Source organism: Pteronotus mesoamericanus, unplaced genomic scaffold (genome assembly GCF_021234165.1).
Source record: "Pteronotus mesoamericanus isolate MK-2021 breed Mesoamerican mustached bat unplaced genomic scaffold, CSHL_Meso_final scaffold_167, whole genome shotgun sequence".
Taxonomy (NCBI): Eukaryota; Metazoa; Chordata; class Mammalia; order Chiroptera; family Mormoopidae; genus Pteronotus; species Pteronotus mesoamericanus.
In genome coordinates this window covers 15,757,177-15,774,595 of record NW_026555308.1, presented here as the reverse complement: position 1 = coordinate 15,774,595, position 17,419 = coordinate 15,757,177, and the positions used below count along the sequence as shown (strand labels likewise).

The 17,419-nt window shown below is 38.3% G+C and overlaps 1 protein-coding gene across 3 annotated transcripts in view; it reads right to left on the bottom strand.

Annotated features, from left to right (window-relative positions):
- RABGEF1 (RAB guanine nucleotide exchange factor 1) overlaps window positions 1-17,419 on the bottom strand; it is a 64,639-nt gene that overhangs the window by 8,730 nt on the left and 38,490 nt on the right. For all 3 annotated transcript variants that reach the window (XM_054589679.1, XM_054589677.1, XM_054589678.1), the window contains exons 5-7: window positions 5,762-5,843; window positions 4,223-4,355; window positions 1,580-1,671 (exon numbers count right to left, since the gene is read on the bottom strand). In XM_054589679.1, the coding sequence (XP_054445654.1) occupies window positions 1,580-1,671; window positions 4,223-4,355; window positions 5,762-5,843 (307 nt within the window). The remainder of the gene's footprint in view (window positions 1-1,579; window positions 1,672-4,222; window positions 4,356-5,761; window positions 5,844-17,419) is intronic.

The following is a 17,419-nucleotide window of genomic DNA, read 5'->3' as shown; positions in this document are numbered from 1 at the left end:
CTCCTGTACTTAGACTGACAACTTTAGATTAGGAAGAAAGAGATCAGATAACCTTTGGTCCTCACAGAGGCAGAATATGTCTGCACTTGGACTGGCAAAATGTCAAAGCTAAAATGAGAAAGAGTAGAGAAGGTTTTTACAATTCTGTGGCTGAATTTTTACTATCAAAAAGATCTTTTGGAACTCCATCTCAGATGCCTTGAGAGAAAAGTTTTACCTCTTAAATTCTATTAACAAACTGTATGTATTGAAACCCTCTTTCTTAGTCCGATTTTTAAGTAAACAATAGTTGGGTACTTGCAGTTTCTGGATTTGCAAGGGCTTTTCAGAAAAGAGTCTCAACATAAATCCCTACAGAGTATTTAAACATAAACCATTTGGTCTTGAGCTTGATAAAAGTCTAAAAGGTCCGCATCCAGGCTTTTGAGAGGCTGTCACCTTCACCATCTTACAATGTACCCAGAGTAAACGGTAGGAATTGGGGCAGGGGTGGGCCCTGACCCAAAGATCTCAGCTCCCTGGCCCTATGACATAGCCTGGCAGGAGAAGCTTTGAACAATCACAGTGTTTAGCTACACCAATTAGACTCTACATGGGAAATTAAAGACTAGTTCATTTAATAACAGGCATCGACATGCAAAAATATACAGAGAAGCAGAACCTAAGAAAGTGGAAAAGAATCATGTTAACAGCGGATAACCCAGTCTCTAGAGAGGCCCTGGAGCTATTTCAGTGAATCCTGCCTCACCTTTAAGCCTGATAACATCTTAAGCAAATCCCCATTTCTTCCTGTTACTTAAGTGAGTTTCTGATTCCTGTAACTACAGGAACCTACTTAACAGCCTGCCTCCAACACTGCTACTATCAGCTGGTCCACTCTCCGTCCCAGCAAAGTTTCATTAGCAATCTTTAAGTGAGCGAGTCTTTCCAACTCTTCTTCTTAATGAAGGAGAAGTTGGCCGGGGTTGAATGTCTTCTCCCTTAGGAGTTTTTCTGTTTTTGTTTTTTAAATATTTGTGTTGCACTTCTGCTGGATTATTCCTATTAATAAGAAAAACCTTATTAGGTGCCTGGACCTGCCCAGCAGGGCAGAGCCACATCAGCTTAGGGCACTTCATATACTTCCTGAGCAAACCAGAAAAGTAATTCAAAGCACATCTTTGATTAACAACCAATTAGAGGCACCATTTTAAAATGTTAACTCTAGCTTGGGGATTACCTTGCCTCACCAATTCCCTTCCTCTTTCCAATCTTATTTTGAATACATAAATGCAACTGAGTTCTAAGAAATTTACCTTAGCTGTGTTTGATCTTAGTTTAGTTCAATATCCAAGGAACAAGAGACCTGAGTCATGAATAGTGAAGAAAAAAGTAGCTTATCTGCTAATCAGAATGCTTTAAATTCATAAAACAAACTCTTGCAAATCACTTTCACCATATTCCAATATATCTCTGGTAGTCAGTATTTCAGAAATAATTTACTATCTTTTTGATCACTGAAATAAGTATGGGTTCATAAAACATAATGTTAACTGCAAGGGAAAAACATCCAAATATAAATGTTCTCAGTTTCACTGACCTGTAATTGCTTTCACCACCATATCAGACACTTCAGGAATTTCTTCATTAACAGGGACACAAAGCATCTGAGGTGTAACCCAGTGCAGGGCTCTACAAGAGAGAAAGACAATAAAAAAAGAGTTCGAAGAATGGACTATAGTTATTTATCCTGTCATTTCTTTTAGTTACAGGAAAATAAGGGACACCACTGACTAATTAGGCAATCCTAGGCTCAAGCACATCACCCCTGCACATATCAGGAGCTCAGCAGATGTGCCAAAATAACGAGAATCCTAAAATGAGGCTTCTCTTCTGCACTCATCACAAGAAAAGCATAAGATAGTTTTATTGGTTGTAATGAAATCATACTAAGTCTGAAAAGAACTAGGTATTTGAGAATGATGATTTGAGAAGAACTTGCTGTTAGGTCACAGCTAGGAATGAGCAGCCTAAGGGGAAATAAAGGCAGGGCCTCTGCCATTACAATCCAACAAAAAAGGAGGCTAGAAGCAACAGGAAAACAAATCTCACCAATTAACTCAGCAGTCCTGGGCTCGGGTTGGTAAGATTGCTGGGTGTCTGGAGTATTCCAAGCAAAACAGCACAGGAGAAGGTAATAGTCCTTGAGACTAGGCTGGGAAAGGGGGCCTCTGCAATAACTTCACTAAGACCAAGAACCTTTACTGAGAAAGAAAGCCTTTGTAGCTGTGTACTATTCCCAAAGGGAAGAAGAAGGGGAACCTAGAAGCCAGCTGAGGTATATAACCCCTGAACCCCAAGAGTTGATGTACTTACATTAGCTAGGTACCCACTTGTAGCCTCAGCTCAACTATACAGAACTTACTAAGAAACTTACTAACAAATTTATGGGTGCCTGCTTGCAGCTTTGTGCTCATACGTGTTTCATAAATACACTTGCTATCTCATTTCCAATATATGTGTTTGTCTCTCACTTGAATTATTCTCTTGCAGCAAGACAAGAACAGAGGCAGGGGAGGAAAGCCTCCTGACTCGGGTCTCTCTCCCCCCACCCATAATACTGCTGCTCCATGTCCTCATTGTCGGCCACCATTACAGTCTTTTAGGCTCTGCCCTCAACTTCTGAAGCCTACCAAGACTTGTGTGAGGCGACAAGCACGTCACCTCAGTCTGAATCATTGATCCAATTGTAACTTCGTTCCAGAGATTCTGCTGCCTATGTTCACCACACGCTTGATTACTGCTCTCACCCTCAACCTCAGTCCAAAGCCCATCTACTTACTTCTGGTCCATCTTCCATCTTCTCAACATCAACTTCTCACTTCTCGTGGGACACCACGGAGTCCTAATCTACCAATCACCAGCCCCATTGTCCAGGGATCCCATATGAAATTCATTGGCCCCTCTCCTTCCGAAAACACCTCCTCCTGCTCAGCCTTTTTGTGGTTTCCAAATTTGATAGCCTATTTTCTAAGTGTTTTGCTGCCACTGGAATGCAAAACACTGAGGCTCACCCTACTGGCCATGAAAGATGGGGCGTTCTGCAAACTATTATCAACCCAGCGCTGGTGGAAAGACGTGACTGGAGGAAAGGCTGAACAACAAGCACCACTCGTAGAGATGAGGAAAAATGATACCCAGTGCCTTAATATGGATATTTATAGCTTCCTGCCTGACAAGATAGGTAGTACAGTGAAATGAGAAAATAAAGAAATGCCCTCCTTAGACAATTTGGAATTTTTAAACAATTTGAAAATTAGAAATAGTTTGTACCTAATGCTGCTTGGAGTCAAATGAATAAGCAAGACGGTGATTTGAGCTCTTTCCTCCTATCAATGTACCATATTCCTTTTCTTTCTGACACCACAAAGGAGCTCATATGCTAAGGATGGCAGGCACCTTAGCTGTTACTTGCTCTCAAGGTCTGAACTTCAAGTGCCCTGTTTTCCCACAATCTGTTCTTCCAAAGATGGTAGTAAACACAGTAATAAATTAAGTGCCTCCTGATTGACAGTTTTACTTTCCACAGTTTCAGTTACTCATGGTCAACTGTGGTCCAAAAATACTAAGTGGAAAATTCCAGAAATAATTCATAAGTTTTAAATTGCTGTTCTGAGTAGTGTGATGAAACCTCACGCTGTTCCACCTAAGATGTGAATCATCCCTTTCTCCATTGTATCCACATTGTATAGTCTACCTGTCCATGAGTCACTGAGTACAGTCACTATGTAGCTGTCTCGGTGACCAGGGCAACTGTTACAGTATCACAGTGCTTGTGTTCCAGTCACCGTTATCTTACTTAATAAGGCCTCAGTGCACAAATGTAGTGATGCTGGCAATTTGGAAATGCCAAAAAGAAGCCATTAAGTTCTTCCTTTAAGTGAAAAGGTAGAAGTTCTCAACTTAGTAAAATATATTGGGAGAGAAAGACCCCATTCGCTTAACTTTTATTACAGTACATTGTTGTAATTGTTCTGTTTTATTAGTAATCATTGTTAATCTCTTACTGTGCCTAATTTATAAATTAAACTTTATCATAGGTATACGTGTATAGGAAGAAAAAGTATAGATAGGAGTTTGGTACTATCTGCAGTTTCAGGTGTCCACTTGGGGTCTTGGAACAAATCCCCTGCAGAGAAGAGGGGACTACTATACAATAAGACAAAGCAAAACCATTAACTACCTGATCCTCTTTTGAATAGCGAGATCTTTCTTCTCATCATCAGTAGTTTCTGGACAGAACACATACTTATAGAGACGAGTCATGATGTACTTTTCAATCTGATCCATTATCTTCTCAACTCTTTCTGGAGACACTGAAATATCCACATGGATACAAAAGCTCAAGATAAGGATGGACATTTAAAATTAAGACTATGTTTTCATAGTACTTTCTACGTACAAGAAAACTACTGTGCTAAAAATGTATAAAACACATCTCCAAAGAAAAGTATTTTATGTTACACTGAAAAATATCTTTTAAAAAATTACCTCACCTTTGGGACTGCCTTTTACAGAATCCCCACTTCTAACTTAAGCTGGTCTGGCAGGACCTAACAGGGGAAGACCTCAGCACGGGTCACTCTCTGTTGCTACTGGGTTGGCCAAAAAGCCCATTACATTTTTTCCATAAAATAAGAAACATTTTTCATCTTCACCAAAAACATTGATTTGGATGTTTTCAGTATGTTGGCTATGGCCTTCTAGTGAGTAAAGGCCAGGGGTGCTGCTAAATGTTTTCGAAAGCACAAGATAGCCCAACAGCAAAGAATTATTTGGCCAAAATGTCAATAGTAACCAAGAAACTTTGCAAACCACTTTTGACATGTTTGATCAGTCACAGAACCTTCTCCATATACTGAACATCTTTTTTATTGTTTCAGTTGCATTTTTACCTTTCTTGAAATAATGAAGCATAATACATCAAAAATGTTGCATATCTTCTTCCATCTTCAATATTCAAAAAGCTGCACAAAAATTCACCAATTTTGATGTTTTGTTTTAAATGCATGCTGATATGACAGCTGTCACAATATAAACTAAGAAAATTGTTTTGAATGAAGTTAAAGACAACTAAGAGCTACTAGAACCATCATACAGAAAAAAACGTAAACGAACTTTTTAGTCAACCCAATACATTAGAGAAGCACTTGAAATTCCCAAGACTGATGAGTGCTGGCAAGACTCACCCTTTACTTTTCTAAGGTTTACTATAAAACCTTAGAGATCTCTCCAAAGTAGATATATGGGGCAGATTTCTCAGACATACATGTATGCTAAATAAATCCTAACATCTAACACCTATGGAAGTCAAATTTAAGAAGAATCCCTAAAAAACTCAAAGCTCCGGATCAGTGGTTTCCAATTTTTTTCCTGCCCCAATCCATAAGGAGTATATTAATCATGAACAAATAACTCACCAAGATGGCAATTCCAAAATGGGGTTTCATTTAGAAGCCTCCGAAAGAGCTTTAATTGACTCTGCCCTAACCCCTAATAAAGTTATTAAACATTGCTCTGATTGTTTTGAAACAATACACATGGTGGTAAGCAAAGATACTGCCAAGGACCAGACCAGTTACCAAAATGCTGGAGTAGTTTATGGGATGGGGTACACCAGCCAGGCCTTCAGAGAAAGAGAGAGCCTGCTCAGAGACTCAGCAGCCTGGCCCTGTGCAACTACCAGCAATCCCTCCGTCTGGGCTGGGTAACACAGTATTACCTTTTCCACGAGTCTGCATTCTTTCAGCCACACTCTGGTAAAAGTCCTGAGTACACTCTGACTGTTCCTCGATGCTCAAATCCTGAAACAAAGGGACAAGGAGGCTACTTGGTAGCTGAAGCAAGATCAGGAGTAAAGCTTTAAATTTTATAAAGTCACCAAAACCCACTCCTTAAACTGCTACTAATCTCAAAAAGTACTTACAAATTATATTAACTTCGCAGGGAAGAAAACCTATTCATGAATATTAATTATAACACCCATGACCTCTCATTTCTTTTTACAGTATATACATATTCTTGAATGGCTATAATGCATATTTTGATAATTTACATGTTTATGTATAGTTCTACTTATCTAATCCACTTAACCATTTTTGATGGCTTTATATTTTACAAGTATTAACCAATTTTTAAAACCATCTTCTACCACTGTGCATTTGGATTCCTTCCCTTTTACCACTATTATATATTATAGCTATAAATAATTATATGAAAACTGTTTCTTTTGGGTTATTTCTTTGTGATACATTTTCAAAAGTGGCATTAATAGTTTCTAAGTATAAACAACAGTATAAACAACAATATAGCCTTGAGTATCTATTGCTAGATACAATCCTCAGAAACTGCGATGTAGTCACATGTGTGCTTATTTCTCCATGGCCCCTACAACTTTGGGCTTTATAATTTTTATTTGGTTTTTACTGATCTTTATGGATAAATACATATATTTATTTCCTACTTTCTTTTAAAGAATATGTGACGTCTACATAGAAGACAAACACAGTTCAGCACAAAAAACTAGGTAAAAAAACAAAAACAAAACATGGATAGAAAAAGAAAGCAGAGCCAGGATATAGGTAAACATGGCTTACATTCATGCACAACTACATCAAAATTACACCTAAATTACAGAACAACCATCACTCAAAACCATCAGAAGTCAAGTTGAATGGAAATCTGACAACTACAAAATTAAAGAAATCACATCCATCTAGCCAGGTAGGAGGGGCAGAGGTGGAATGGGCTGGTCCCATATCCACATGTGGTGGATAAAACTTTGGGAGGGATATCTCAGGAGTGAGGAGTCCCTGCTCCACACCAGGCCCCGCAGCCCTGGGTTCCAGTGTCAGGAAGATAAGTCCCCACAACTTCTGGCTGCAAAAACCAACAGGGATTGAGTTGGTGGAAGAAACTTCTGGAATCCCAAACAGTTCCTCTTAAAGAACCCACAAGTGAACTTAAACTCACTCTCTCTGAGCTCCAGCACCAGGGCAGCAGCTTGAAAGGCACCAGTGGCATTATAGAGAGAATCTGAAGTGTCCAGCATCAAGGTGAGAAGAGGCCCTTTGCTGAACTCTCCCCACACAGAGCCACAGAGCCAGCCGGCTGGTGCCACATCTGAGACTATCAACATGGCTAACACTGTTTGCTCCACCCTAGACATCCCTGGAGACTCAGTCCCACCTTATGTCTGTAAACAGTGGCTTTTCCACATGAATGGCTGGTCTTGGCTCAAGCTTCATAACTTCCTAAATCCTTTCAAACAAGCAATAGATGGTCTTTGTGAATCCCCAGTCCCCAAACCTTTTGCTAAGTGGTCCCAAGCATAGCACTAGTAGCAAGCAGCCAGCCTAGATTCACAGCTTGGCTACATCTGGGAAACTCCAAGCCCAGCACAAGTAGTAGCCATTTCAGATTGCTCTATAGCTCGGGCAGGGTGGCCCCGGACATAACACAGGTGGGGACTGACCTTGGCCTGCACCCCCCAGGAAACCCCAGGGCCTGCACAGCCAGTGGACACCTACAGACCACATCGGAGCAACGCCACCCTGCCCCTGCACAGCTGATCCTCCAAGGAGAGCAGAGATTAGTGGTCTGTAGTCACAGCTGATCCTTGCAACTGACTGCTGGATAAATCCTTCCCATCGATCTGTCAACAGCAATTAAGGCTCAACTACAAGAGGAGGGTGTACTCAGCTCATACAAGGGTGTACCTCAAGTACCCAGACTGGATGAGAGGGGGGAGGCCTGTGGCACTGGGCCCTACAGGACACCTACTACATTAGGCCACACTACCATGAGAGGGAGTCATAGCAGTTCTACCTAATACATAGGGAGGCTGCCAAAATAAGGAGACAAAGAAACATGGCCCCAAAACAGATCAAAACTCCAGAAAAAGAGCTAAATGAAATTGAGATAAGCAATCAATCAGATGCAGAGTTCAAAACACTGGTTGTAAGGGTGCTCAAGGAACTTAGTGAGGGCCTCAACAGCATAAAAAAGGTCTAGTCAGAAATGAAGGATACAGTAATTGAAATAAAGAACTTACAGGGAAACAAGAGTGGAGTGGATGAAGCTGAGACTCAAATCAACGATTTGGAACATAAGGAAGCAAAAAAACAACTAATCAGAACAAGATGAAAAAAGAATCCAAAAAATATGAGGATAGTATAAGCAGCCTCTGGGACAACTCCAAGAGGTCCAACATTTGCATCGTAGGGGTGCCAGAAGAAGAAGAGAAAGAGCAAGAAATTGGAACTCTACTTGAGAAAAAAATTTTAAAAACTTCCCTATTTGGTGAATGAAACAGACATGCAAGTCGAGGAAGCACAAAGAGTCCCAAACAAGATGGATGGAAAAAGGCCCACTCCAAGACACATATAATTAAAATGCCAAAGGTTAAAGATGAAGAGACAATCTTAGAAGCAGCAAGAGAAAAAACAGAAAGTTACCTACAAGGGAACTCCCATAAGACTGTCAGCTGACTTCTCAAATGAAACTTTGCAGGCTAGGAGAAACTGGCAAGAAATATTCAAAGTCATGAAAAGCAGGGACCTACAGCCAAGACTGCTCTACCCAGCAAAGATAACATTTAGAATCAAAAGCAGATAGTTCCCCAGACAAGAAAAAACTAAAGGAGTTCATCATCACCAAATCATTATTATATGAAAGGTTATAGGGACTTATTTAAGAAAAAGATGACGATCCAAACCATGAACAATAATATGGCAATAAATACATATCAACAATTGACTTAAAAAACAAACTAAGCAAACAAGAACAGAGACAGAATCATGGTTACAAAGAGTATTTTAATGGATGCCAGATGGCATGTGTAGGGAATGGGTGAGGAGGTGAGGGGATTAAGAAGTACAAATAGTTACAGGATAGCCATGGGGATGTATAGTACAGTAGAGGAATTGGAGTAGCCAGAGGACTTATACATATGACCCATGGACATGAACCATGGTGAGGGAATTGCCTGAGGGAGTAGGGGGTGCTCACTGGAGGGGGCGTTAAGGGGGAAAACTGGGACACGTAATAGCATAATCAATAAAATATAGTTAAAGAAAAAAGTAGAGCCAGGAATGATAACACAAAAAAGTATTCCTTATAAATACAAAACTTAGTCAACAGTCAATCCCTAAATGTCTCTAACTAAACTTTCTAGCAATCATCACTAAGATGAAAATAGTCACATAATTAAGAGTCTAAAATATAAAGGCAAACATTCTTTAGGTGGAATTCTAACACCAAAATCAGAAACTTCTCCCCAGGGTTCTCGTAACAATGTCACTGTAGAAAGGCAGATTCCAGAGGACCGTTTCTCATAGACCGCCTCTGCACAAACCAATGCCAACATACAAGGTCTGACTATGAAGTATCCAGCCACATAATATGAAAAATAGACATTTATTGAAGATACAAAATGCAAGAAACATTGTACATAGGACAGTGATGCCTCAGTACCCCTCAGAGTAGGCCCCCTGAGACCTCACACAGTCGCCATCAGCTGCCCTATCGTATTTTCCTGAATCTCATTGATAGGCTGAAATCTCTTCCCCTTCAAAGGTGATTTTAGTTTTGGAAAAGTCAGGAGTCACAGGGCACCAATCTGTGCTATAAGAGGGCTGAGTCACCTGGGTGACTTGGTGTTTCACCAAAAAACCCTGCACGAGACGTGATGCATGAGGGGGTGCATTGTCATAATGAAGCTGCCAATCGCGAGTTGCCCACAGCTGCGGCCTTCGGAATCATTTGAATAGTTTCCACAGAGAAATGTTCAAAGTTAACGCAAAATTTGATGCAGATTCGTTGTTTTACTTGCTCACTTTGAATGTGATGGCCACATGGTACACATGCTCACTCCACTGACTAGTACAGCAAAGCTGTCATTGCTCATTCAAGTGCATTCCAGTCCACTCTCCTTGGCTGCCAGGTTATATCAATGTCGCGCAAACCATTCTTGTTATATTAACAACAGCTGGACTTTTTCTGGACAGACCTCATACACCAAGGGCTGATAAAGCACTGGTAAAGCATGCACACCCTGACACTCTGGCTTAACTCAAAAAGGATGTCTTGGCATCAGGAGCAGTGACAAACCTTGCCTTAGCTGCCTTTACAACATCTCCTCCTTCCATTCTCTCCTAGTTTGGGCCTTCGTTGCTTCTCACCTGCTCAGCTGCTCTCCCCATCTTTGATCTCTCTCACTTTCAATCCATCTTTTACACACCACAGTCCAACTGATCATGTTAGATTATGATCTGGTGACACTGTGCCTCAAACCTCCAATGGTGGTTCATCAGATGGATGCTGTCTTCAAAAGCTGTCCGAGAAAGTCCTCAATAGTTATCACTTTTTAGGCTCAGTTCATACCTTATCTCCTCTAAGTAGCTGTCTCTCATTCCCTTAGTTAAAAAAACAAAACAAAAAAAAAAGCAAAACAAACAAACAAAAAAACCCACCTTGTAGGTCTCACAGCACTTACGGCACTCTGTGACCACCTTTGACAACAGCTCATTACTGTCTGAGTTATTTATGTAACAGCCATTTGGTTGAATTAGAATTGATCCTTTGTCTAATAAGGACTAGGTACTAGCCTTAATACATTTTTAACGTTAAGCCTTCGTTTATATTCACCACAATTTCCTACTGTGTCCTTCCACTTTACGGGACTTTAATTTTTCATTGCACAGATGTTGAAAAGTTAATAGCATCCAATATTTCACCTGGTTATTAACAATTTTTTTTTAAGAACAATTCTTAAATGGTTCAATGTTAGCTCCTTGCCACAATTGCTCAGGTGAAATAAATATCCTAATCTACCTTCTTTTAAGTTTTTTCACGTTTAGCTCTTTTATGTGGCTGGAATGTAAGCTGCATAATATAAAACACAAGATCTTAAATAATCTGTATAAAAGTTTCCTGTCTTTTTAGCAGCAATTAGTAAAAAGCAACCTTGTTCTCCTTTGTTTTCTTGTTGTCACATAATTCTCCCAAGGAACTGAATCTATTTCTGTAATGTATACAGTATATAATTTTTAACATCAAAATCACGAATAGTTGTGGAGGCTCAAATTTGTGAAGGTTAAATACCACACTTTTTCCATTTGTTCTGCATTTTGATTCTGAAAAAATCCTGGCTTTCCCTATTTCTTATTTAAGATGAAATTTTATTTTTAAAAAATCACATAATGCTGTGATTATTTTCATTTTAGAATATATTTTGAAGTTTGCTAAATTTAGAAACATCTTCTCCCAAATCCTTGCATTCTCTTCCCTTTAAAGATTAGATGGTGTATTTGCTCCCGTGTTTTTTTCTAGAATAAACAATGTAACATTGTAATTAAAACATTTTAAGTGTTCTTATTAACCTGCAAAGTATTTGTAAATTTATTTTTCTCAGCTAGATCCCAGATACAATCCTTAGTCTTTTAATTTATTGAGTAAACCTCTTTCTATACCCATTATTAATATTTAATCTTATTTATTGCTATTGCTTTTAAAATTGCTATTTTTTAAGAACGTGCTAGGCTCTTTATCACTGGCACATCATATTGTAACTGAATTTTGTGGACTATCTCGCCATATTGCCACATTTGTAAATCTATTAGTGTTGTTTTTCCTTGGACTTTCAAGATTATTTTTCCTGAATTTACTGAAAATTATATTTCTATCTATTCTAAAAATATTTATTACATGATTAGAATTACTAGCCACCGTATAAGCAACAATATAAAAGATTAAGAAAATGCTGAGAGAGCATTCAGCTTAAATGAGAAGACAATGCAAATAAATGATTATTTTCTCCTAAGATGAATATAAGCTAAAAAGATAAAGTGTCATGGGGCATGTTGTAAATCTCTCTTATTTTTCTTATTTCATCTATCTCCAACAATCATCTCAAAATAAGTATGGTGGTAGCAGCAGTAAGTATTGTTTCATACTAATACCTGTATGAGATGATAGTGATGGTCATGAGAAAGGTTGTCTCCTTCATGCTCTGGTGTGTGAACTCAAGCAGACCCATAGCTAATCTATAAGGAAAGTCCTGATCCTATATATTCCTGCTACTGCCTCTGTGTGAAGGGTGGGGTGAGTATCTTCATGAGCCTGCTCAGTAGGTCAAATACATGGCTTTCCTTTCAGTATTGTCAATCCCTAATGAGACTTCAATCTTTTGTTTCCTATATAGTCCTAACCCAGGAACTGATCAAAGAGATTTATATTGTAAATTCTTTAAGCTTCCTCTTTGTACAAAACTTGATCTCCAGACAAATATACTTGTATGCATGGACACAATTTTAGGTCCACTGAAAACATTTCTTCAGAGAACTAGTTTTAATATTATGCCTGGATTTCAAAGCAGATAGTCATAGCAGCAGCTTCATGAAGAACATGTCCACAAGAACATGTTTATAAATTCTAATATCAAATGATTCCTTTGTTTTCTGATTACTTTAAATCATTTTATAAAGCTCAAATCTTTCCAGTAAACACATTAAATTTAAAATAAACAAAAGATGGACTACCAATATGAAGTTTGTGAGATGAAATTTTTTAAACCTATTAATTGTATTTTTTGTATGGGTGGACTTAACATTTTAATTTTTCTTTATTATGCTATAATTTTACATGTTATTCTTTCATTTATATACTTTCTACAACTTATCTGTTCTTTTTATCTACTTAAGTGCTTACCCTTCATTTGCACCAAATCATAACATTTAACTTAGAACGAACTAGATTCATTTCATTCTTATCATTATCACCAGTACTCACTTTTAACTAGAAATACTGTGGCCTGTTTTACTGGTACCACACAATTACTCTAATTTTATAATTCAGAAAATTCCTTTTTATATTTCTATTCATATGCAGACTCACACTTCCTTAGTGTTTATTTTAGAACATAAAATAACTCCGCTTCCACTCTGTTCTTTTATCCTGCTTTAGATTCCTTGTAGGACATACCACTGTGTTATGTCTACTTCCTGGTTTATTGTCTACTTCCTCTACCAACATGACAGCTCCACAAGGGTACTGTTCACCACCATAGCACCTCAGCGCCTATAACAGAGCCAGGCAGAGTGTTAGGGCTCAATATTAACCCGACTGAAAGGAGGAATGAATGTGGCTATATATTACAGTACTTCCCTTCATAACATTAGAAAGATGTTGGAGACAATTCTATGTAGATCTCTAATATTTCCACACATCTTGAAGAGAGGCACTGACTGCCTTTCTTCTGTACTCTCTTCAAGAACAGCTATATAACTAACAGCCTTGAAACATAAGGACAGTGCCTCCCTCAACTGAAAAAAGGGTAAATTGTTTACTGTCCGGTATAACGCTTCCCTCTGGGACAAAGGTCAGGCAAGCTCATGCCCATTATAAAAGATCCTTTTCCGTAACCTCACTGCATTCACAGGCATTGCCCTGTGGGAACTGATACTCAGGGAATTGGTGCAAGTGCTGATATACTCTGGCTACTCCTGCTGTTAGAGACTTGCCCTTTTTTCTGACTCAAGAGACTTGTGTCTTCTGCCCAGTGTTCATGAAACCACGGCAGGTTAATTTGTTAACTTGCAAGTAGGGTCAATCTGGGATCCTTCAAAGTTCTAGCCGAAGGGGGCTAAATGATAGCAGATGCGTGTTAGTTATTTTAGGTTCTACAAAATTCCAAAATGTTTTTTTCATAGTTTTCTAAGAAATAAACACAGTCCAACAGTGTACAGAACCCTTTTCTTTAAGTATTCTCTAACCATTGCCTGGGATTATCTTTTCTATAAAGTCTGTATAAGGTCATTTGACTTTTTTCCCTAAAACTTTTTTTTTCTTTGCAGTTTAAAAAGTTTGACAAGTGGGTATATTCCTTTGACTATTAATACTGAGAGGTGCTCTGTATACTTTCTTAATTGCCTGGCTGATCTCCTTTTTTTCCCCACTTACAGTCAATAAAACCTTTACTTGACTATTTCCATAATTATGTTTTCTGAGTATTTCATCTAGAACTCCAATCTGCAGGACTGGATCTCCATGACCATGTTCTGAATTCATTACATTTCTGTTGCATTACAGTTAACTGTTTTAATAAATTTAGCTTTTAGCTTTGATGTCCATATTTTCTGTATTGCTGGTTTCTCCTGCAATATTAGGGCTTTAATCCTCTTAAATCCAACATTAGCATTTAAAGTATATCAAGTATGCAGTCCTCATAGTTAGAGATAGCATATCTTACCAGAGAATACACCTTGAAGTTATTGATAGCTAAATATAAATTTAAACATTTTTATATTTAGACAAGCAAAACAAGGCAAAAGCAGCTGATTTTTGTCAAGTTCAATTAGTGGCAAAATAAAGGTGGTAAGAACTGTTAAGGTACATATGTTCATTTTCTATGTCTAAGAAAAATCCAGTAGTTGATCATTTTTAGCTTCTGGATGGTTACTAATTACAAATGAATTTACATATGTTCTTCACAAAGGTCACTGTAAGTTTTTTTTTTAGCAAAATAACATTTAAATTCTTGCTTTTCTTTCATCAAATAATATGTTATGGGCTAAGAATTATAGAAACTCACAAGCTACAGTGAGATACAGAAATAGTGAAGGAATTCTGATCTTTGGTCACGTAGCCAAAGATCAGAATTCCCAAAGACATTGCACTAGTTTAAAATACTTTAATGTCACCAGTGTTTAGGCAGATACAGTACTATTCATGAGGTTAAATAGCATCCCACAGGCCTCTTCGTTAAGTATGTGAAGCTATTAAACATGTAGTCTTAAAAATCAATGAACAGGCTCCCAAATCAGAGTTCATTAATGCAATTGTGCAACTGTATGTTGAGCTACTGGCTACTTGGGTTTTCCCACAACATGAGAAAAGACCAAAAGTATCCAGAGATGAGCAAAGTGAGACGGACTTTCAAGAGTTATAGCAGCTAGTTAAAAAAACAAACAACTCTTCAAGAGGCAGCTAGGTTTCTTTCATCATACTCACCAGGGTGGATCTTTGGGTATGCCCATGCAGCTTGTTAACTAGCACCATTGTGCCTAGCTCTTTCTTCTCAACCAGCATGTAGAACAAGGCCTTATGCAAGTAAGGGTCAAACCTGGTTCAATTTGAATCATGAATTGTTTAACTTGAGTAAGTCCTGCTTTATGAATACCTTCTCAATATGGACTTCAGTCAACATGAGGTGAATATTGGCTTTAATTTCTACTCTTGGAATACAAGTTCTCGAAGAAGCCCTAAATACCATGCAATTAGCTTCCTTCACCATTTTTGGCTTCTCTACAAGTTCCCAGTATCTGCCAAAGCTTGCTTACATTTTTTCCATAGGCTCTTTCAGCTGCTCTTCTAACCTGACATTCTGTTCTGTGAGTAATTTCTCTGTAGAGTGAGTATCTCTCTCCAGTTCCACTTTGATCCATATACTCTTTATTATGGCCATCGTTCTTCTGTTTTATAGCTGTGCACAACAGGAGAGGGCCTGAGAGAGAACGCCAAAGCTGGGAGACTGCGTCTCACCAGCCTCACCATGGAGCCACCATGCTGCCCTTCATTAATGTTTTAAGTTTGCTTTCATACATCAATGTGTTCTTGATTATTTTTATTCATTCCTCACTTTCAACAGTTATCAACTCATTCTTTTATCTACTACTTTTGTTTCTTATCATGCACAGATTCCAGTAGCTCACATGTTTTCCCATTGTCTTTTGACTCACTTCTCATCCTTGCTGCTTCTAATTTTAAAGTTGGGACCTGGGTTTCTCCCCTCCTACCCCAGTTTTCTTACCATAACTAAAACCTATTTTGTTGATTAAAGTTTCTTTGTTTTTCAATATATACTTCTGCTCTCCTAACAGTAATCACATAGCAGGGCAAACTACTCCTTGTATACACACAGGATTTAAAATAGTGAAATCATTTTAAGATACAGAAGAATTCCTATTCTTCCTATTTATTCTGGGGAAGAGAGGGTAAATGAAGATATACCTATACTTTAAACTCCAACATTTTTTTCTCTTCAGACAGGCTTAGAAAAACAACTTTTTAAGAGAATATTAGAAAAAAAAATTTATATAATACAATCAATACAACCAGCTTTTTATAGATAAACCAGGAAAAGAACAGTGAAGGCAGAAAAAAGTCCTATGTTGTGCTTGACCCTTTCCCTAGTGAGGAAAAAGAGTATTTTTGAATGGCTGCTAGTAAAAGAAACTTTTTTAAAAAACTGCATTAGGAAACCCAGAAAATTTGTTTGTTAAATAAAATACCTTAATGCAATATCCAATTAAAAGGTATTTTTTTGCACGATTAATATTTATTTTTAATTTTAAATTGTTATTCTATTACAGTTGTCTCAATGTTTTACGCTTTGCCCTCTTCCGCCCAGCACACCCTGACCCCCTGCTCCTACAGTCAATCCCCACACCATTGTTCATGCCCATGGGTCACTCATACATGTTCTTTAGTCAGTCTCCCTTCTTTCCGCCATTATTCCCCTTCCCCTCCCCTCTGGCAGCTATCAGTCTGTTTCACGTTTCCATGCCTATGGTTCTATTTTGCTCATTCATTAGATTCCTCTTATAAGTGAGATCATATGATATGTCTTTCACTACCTGGCTTATTTCACTTAGCATAATGCTCTCCAGTTTTATCCATGCTGTTGCAAAAAGTAGGAAATTCCTCTTTTCTGCTGTGTAGTATTCCACTGTGTAAATCTACCAGTGTTTTTATCCACCCATCTACTGATGGGTCCTTAGGTTGTTTCCAGCACTTGGCTATTGTCAATAGTGCTGCTATGAGTACAGAGGTGCATAGGTTCTTTCGAATTGATGATTCAGGATTCCTAGGGTATATTCCCAGCAGTGGAATCCTGGGTCAAAAGGCAGTTCCATTTTTAATTTTTTGAGGAACTTCCATAGTGTTTTCCCCAGTGGTTGCACCAGTCTGTATTCCCACCAACAGTGCACTAGGGTTCCCTTTACTCTACATCCTCATCAGCACTTGTTGTTTGCTGATTTATTAATGAAAGCCATTCTGACAGGTGTGAGGTGGTATCTCAATGTGGTTTTATTTTCCACCTCTCTGATGGCTAGTGATGTTGAGCATTTTTTCATATGCTTATGGGCCCTTTGTATATCCTCCTTGGAGATGTGTCTATTCAGGTTGTTTGCCCATTTCTTAATTGGACTGTCTTCCTGGTATTGAGTCATTTGAGTTCTTTATATATTTTAGAGATTAAACCCTTGTACGATGTATCACTGGCGAATATGTTGTCCCATAAAGTCAGATCCCTTTCCATTTTGATGATGGTTTCTTTAGCTGTGTGGAAACTTTTTGATTTGATACAGTCCCATTTGTT